Consider the following 5,916-nt stretch of genomic DNA (forward strand, 5'->3'; position numbering starts at 1 on the left):
GCTCAGGACCCGCCGGGAGCAGGAGCTCCGGAGTTTGAGAGCTCAGCAGGTATGTTAGCTTGGGGTTTGCCAACCTTTATTGACTTATTTAGTATTGACCAATTACTTAATTAAAACATTAAAAAAAAATTAACCATACATAAAATGGTCATTCTTATTTTATTATTTACAATAAATCAACTAACCAATGATCTAATGAGCAAAAATTATCAAATTAAAAAAAAATAATAATAATAACATACATTTGACTTGACCAACCAGCAAATATTACAGCTGGACTCTTGATCATATATGAATCGTGGGCATGCGTGAAGAACACATGGACGTGTATCCACATGTTGCCTTTGACATTTTTTAATCCCCGTTTTTTTTTTTTTCTCAACAGCGCCAGTCGCAACCACCTGGAGTGACCATGGGTTCCCTCCAAGAGCGCCTGCGAGAGCGCGAGGAACACATCCTGGCGCTGGAAGCCGACATGGTGCGCTGGGAACAGAAGTACTTGGAGGAAAGCACCATGAGGCAGTTCGCCATGGAGGTGGCTGCCACCGCTGCCGCACAGAGGTACCGACGCTACACCTACACACTAACTGTGCTACCTTGCTTTAAAAGTCAAGTCTGACCGATTAATCGGCCGTTATTCATTCTTTTAAAATTGGCACCGAAAAAAAATGGCATTTTTTTTCCGGTGGGCACTTTTTACATAATTTTTTAGTCCCGCCACGTATTCTACTGAAACTAAATACGGCCCACATCAAAGGATTACAAGAAAAAGTAGTAATTGTGAAACATAGGAAACTGAATTTAATGCTTGAAAATGTCACTTATTTTTAATAATTATTTGCTTAAAAAAAGTTTATTGAAAATTTGTCTTTTTTTTTTTTTTTTTACATTTAAGATTGTAAATTTAATTTTAAAAGAAATCACACCGTTTTTTTTTTTATTCAATAATCATACTTCCTTGACGTCATTTACTACTTTACTATGAGCCATGGCTTTGGCTCCATCCTGTGTTGTTCCAGAAATAATTGGTGGAGGGTCCATGATACTCTGTATATGGCAACTAAAACATCATTTGTTTCCATTTTTTGCAGAGATACCACCATCATCAATCACTCGCCTTGTCACTCCTCCAACAACAGTTTCAATGAGGACCTCCCAGTGGCGGACTTCCGGAATCAGGAAATGGAGAACAGGTATGTTGCCATCCACTAGCCAGCAGCTAACAAACCTTGTGTTTGTTTTTGGATAGCGCACCAGACAGTTCCACTTGTTGTCACTTAATTCGAATTATGTTCCTCCGTTTTGTCTCTCAGGATCCGCGCTCTCTACGCTCAAATCCTGGAAAAGGACGCCGTGATAAAGATCCTCACGCAGCGGCTGCACCAGGACCAGGGCCGGAAGGACGAGCAGAGTCCCCGCACCAACCTCCTTAGTGCAGCCGGGGCACCCCTGAGACTGGCCTCCTCTACGCCCTCCATATTCACAGCCAAGAGCGCCGCAAAGAGTCGAGGTAAGGAGTGCAAATGGAGAAATACAATTTTCGATGGCTGCAGTCTAGCCAAACTGACTTTGGGTGAGAGGATGGGTACACCCTTGACTGGTCGCCAGGCCATCGTAGGGCACATATAGACACACAACCATTCGCAGTCACATCTTTGGACAATGTAGCGTATAGATTGTTTGATTCTATTTTTTTTTTTCTTTTGACAGATATTAGTACGAGTATTCACTCTTGAATACTCACCATTACCGATAACAAGTACCTACACCTCTAATAATTATGACACACCGAATTTCAATGAACACAAGGATAGATAATTGTGAACAAAAACCTTTCTGTCTTTCTGACGCACATAATGAGTCACCGACGTTTCAAACGGCTGCAGTGTAGCAACGACGACTGGCATGGAAGATCTACTTCACGTCGAATTTCTTTGCATTAAGTATTGGTGGTTGGTATCTACGAATGAAATAAGTATCAGCCCAAACCTGCTATTGTGCTCATCCATCCCTAATTTTCTGGACTGGTAGCCACTAAATGACTTGTCAAGCTTCAATTAAACTTCAATGACCTGTTGGTTATTAGGTGCAAAAAAAGTATGTTGAGGATTTCTGCTAGCAAATCAGTCTGGTTTACTTTTCTGACTCATGTTCCGGTAGGTAAAAGTCTGTCCGACGACCAGACGTTGCCAAGCCACGCATTTTCCGCTCAATCGGAACCCAACACGCTGGAACGGCAGACGGAGGGAACCAAAGGCAACGTGGCCGCCGGCATCAGCAAGCTCAACGCCGGTGAGTAACCTGCCAGATATGCACCTTTTTGTTTACAGGGAGCTAATCATTCACTTGGCAGCCAATCATTATTTTTTTACGAGTGTTGAGAGCGACTCGCGGCACATTTGGGGAATCTGCGCCATAAAAAAAAAACAAGTGGACTGTAAAGAGTGTTGGACTTGATGGCTGCTCCCATTGATTAACCATGCTGTGGCTTATGAGATACTATCTGGAATGTACATGCTTTAGAAACTATGAGCATCTTGTCGACTGAGCACATTTTTTTCTACAGAAGTCCATCTGAGTGTGGAAAAGCTCTGTTAACCTTTAGTCGCTGATAGCAGACCAGCCACCGGTTCACCAGCATTTTTTTTTTAATTCATTTTTCCACACATAAACAGAGGCCGGAAAAATGCATTTTCTGTCGAAAATATGTGTCAATGTTTCAGAGCTGACATTAAAATGAAATGCTGTGGCGTTCAGTGAATTGTTTGAAATATGGAATCTGAGACTTAAAGTGGTTTGAAGCGGTCGAGAAATGCGGAATGCTTTTTGTATTGTCATTAGGGGGTTTTTCGAAAAGCCCCATAATAAATCTAGAATGAGCTGAACAGTTCTCAGTTTGAAGGAACAGTAAATTGTTGTAATGTGAAAAACAGTTCCCAGAATTTCTGGAATTTTATGAGCATCTGGACCTTTGAGTGTTCGTGTGGCGAAACATTCGGAGGGATCGGTTGGATAAATTGCATGACTGTGGAACAGTTGCTGTTGCTGAACAAGTCGTTAGCCTGATTCAACTGCCTAAGCCGTTTATAACTATCGATAACGATATCAATTGCTAAAAAGTTCCTTTGCGGATTGTCAGTCATCCGGCAAACTGCAAAGTGGCGGAGCTAGAATTTTATCCTTGGGCGGGGCCATGGGGTGGCCAAGGCTAAAACTCAGAGATCCGTAAAATAAAAACCTGGAAACATCCATTTTTATGCTGACTAAAATTTGCAAGTGCGTCTGCACACCCATAAATCGAAATCATTGGCAACACCAGTTACAAATGTATAGAACGAAACATTTTTCTAGAGTTACAATATAAAATGGAAATCGTTTAATTTTCTACGCGCACTGTTGTTACTTCCAGGCTGGCATCATTTACAGTCACGCAATGCGATCAAATCTCAGTTTCTAGCGTAAAAAAATGTCAGGGAAAATAGACCCATGTAGATGGTTACTTTTAATATGAATTCTTGTTTTGTTTTGTTTTTTCTTCCATCATTCAAAACCGCTCATTCGTAGTACAAAAAACAACCTTTCAAAAATGACTTCAGCAATTATGCTAATAGGCTAACGTTTTTTAGCTAACTAAGTTCAGCCTTTCTTGCTGAGTAAACCCATTGGTTTTTTTTGTTTTGCTTTTTTTTTATGTTTTTTTTTTTTTCCAATTTGACAATTTCTTGAAATTCCTAAGAGAAAGTTATGTTCTTTTCCTGCAGATAAGACAACGCCAAAGAAGTTGCTACTAAACCCTTTCAGAGGCCTGGAAGAGTTGGATGCGGAAGCAGTGGAGATCTTTATTTAAAAGGCGCGAACAGTGTGAGAAAGAATTCCCGAAATGTGTGAAGTCTGTCAAAGGAAGAAGATATTGGATGTAAGAGGCCGAAATATCGCGGGAAATCAATGGGCAGGGGAAAAGAACTGTTTCCCCATTTTTTTGGGAGGAAGAGCTGTGCTCTGACTCACAGCTGCAGGCAGTCGGCCCAGGACTCTTTCCAGGTTCTTGGACGGTATTTTGGATTGTGTTTGGCACGTGTATGCCAACATATTTATATACTGTGTAAAATGGATACAATTGCTGCTTTCTTCCCCTTGTTTCTTGTTTTTCTTTTCCAATTTCGTTTTTTCCCCCCAATCCAGTGAATGACTAAGCTGCGTATTTAACTTCCCACATATGAACTTAAGCCTCTCTCTGTCTCTCTCTCGTTCTGAGATACTGTAAAATATTCAGCATTCCCCTCCGACAAAATGTGGATTTTTCTTTTTAACCTGAGTAACCTCAATTTCGTCCCAGTTGCTCACTAATTTATAACAGAAACACTGTTGAATCGCTCGGGTTTTGCCTGTTTGACGCCGCGGCAGCCGGTTCTGCTCAGGCTGAGAAACACGTGAACAGATGTGATTTATTGTATCAATGTTTCTTTTTTTTTTTTTTTTTTGCCAAACTGACACAGACCTGATGTTGTTTGTAAATGTGTGTGAGGAGTGTTGAGTTGATCCCTTGCTGGTTCGTGTGCGTATGCATGTCATCTCACTCGTGCGGCCATTCCGCTGGTTCGGATGCCGTTTGGGTAGGACTTTAAAAACGACAAAATTTTTTGTGTTTACTGTGAGCTTTTGAACTAACAAACACAGGTTAATAATAATAATAAAAATTATTATTATTATTGTTATTAAGTATATTTTTTATTCAGAGATCTGTATTATTATTATTATTATTATTATTGTAGATAAAATCGTGCTTTGAGAAGGACGCCAAAGAGTTTATGTCTTTTTTTTTGGGGTTGTTTTTAAGTTATGTGCCGACAATCGCGGTCCAAGTCAAAAGTTGGACACAACCGACCGAGTGTTGACTTCCACCAGTCATTTCTGACAAACTTCACAGCGTTATGAAGGTTTTTACAGTTAAATTTCACTCGACATTTCAAAAAGCAATAAAACATGTGAATTTACACAACCTGTCCTCCTGGTTTTGAATTGGAACGTTCCATTCACGATCACTGGTCATAAGAAAGAAGGTTGAAACGATTAGAGTCGAGCAGGTGAGGTAGTTTTGCGCTGAAAAGATATCACCGGGGTCATCGAGTGAGTGACTTCACAATAATAATCTGGTTGATCAAAGGCCTGATTATCTGATGCCCCTAAAGATTATCCTGATTGATTATCTTGTTGTGTGTGGGTGTTTATTTTATTATTATTTTTTTTTTATATTCTAATCTGCTCAGAAAATGGTCACGGCAAAGATTCGGTTAACCAAAATAGATGCTTCAAAATGCTTTTTGTCTCTCAATTGGAGATAACACCAACATATTTCACAAACGCTATATTTAGACACATTTCATGAAAAAAATGTTTTATATTTTTTGTATTTATATTATCTTAAAAATGACAATTTTGTTGAAAATGTTTATGCCCCATTGTAATGTTATTTTAATTTATTAAAAAAATTGAATCTATAGATTCAAAATGTCATTTGATATGTTTAATGCCCTTGTTGAGATGCTTGATGTCATTTCCTTTCCAGCTAAAAGATAACCATTTAACAAAGAAGACTTAACTTTAGCTCCAATCTCAAGAATCCTTGTATCATTAGTGTAATGGCCGATTCCAATCAACATCAAAATAATAACAATAATAATTTTGATTTGACTCTGTTTCATTTCCAACCAAGTCAACAATAAAAATCCACTTTAGCTCCAAATTGAGGCGTGGTGTGGTCCATTTTGATCTTAAACAGATACAAAATCTCAAAATACTATTTAAGATACACAAATGCTCAGATGTTTTTTCACACAGAGAGGAACTAAGTTAATAGCCTTACACTAAAATTCTGGCTCCCAAGTTTCACTATAATGTATCATTCTAATATGACGA

General features: G+C 39.1%; 1 protein-coding gene across 1 annotated transcript in view; it reads left to right on the plus strand.

Moving 5' to 3' along the window:
* The window catches only part of LOC109529475 (angiomotin-like 2a), a 16,231-nt gene extending 11,232 nt beyond the window's left edge, over positions 1-4,999 (plus strand). The window contains 6 exon segments of the mRNA XM_019892846.1: positions 1-49; positions 386-561; positions 1,092-1,193; positions 1,314-1,510; positions 2,161-2,292; positions 3,762-4,999. The exon segment at positions 1-49 is cut by the window's left edge and continues 91 nt beyond it. Of these exon segments, the coding sequence (XP_019748405.1) occupies positions 1-49; positions 386-561; positions 1,092-1,193; positions 1,314-1,510; positions 2,161-2,292; positions 3,762-3,847 (742 nt within the window). The 3' untranslated portion in view covers positions 3,848-4,999.
* Positions 5,000-5,916: the final 917 nt, after the last annotated feature.

The sequence above is a fragment of the Hippocampus comes genome, unplaced genomic scaffold (genome assembly GCF_001891065.2).
Source record: "Hippocampus comes isolate QL1 unplaced genomic scaffold, H_comes_QL1_v1.1 scaffold255, whole genome shotgun sequence".
Lineage (NCBI taxonomy): Eukaryota > Metazoa > Chordata > Actinopteri > Syngnathiformes > Syngnathidae > Hippocampus > Hippocampus comes.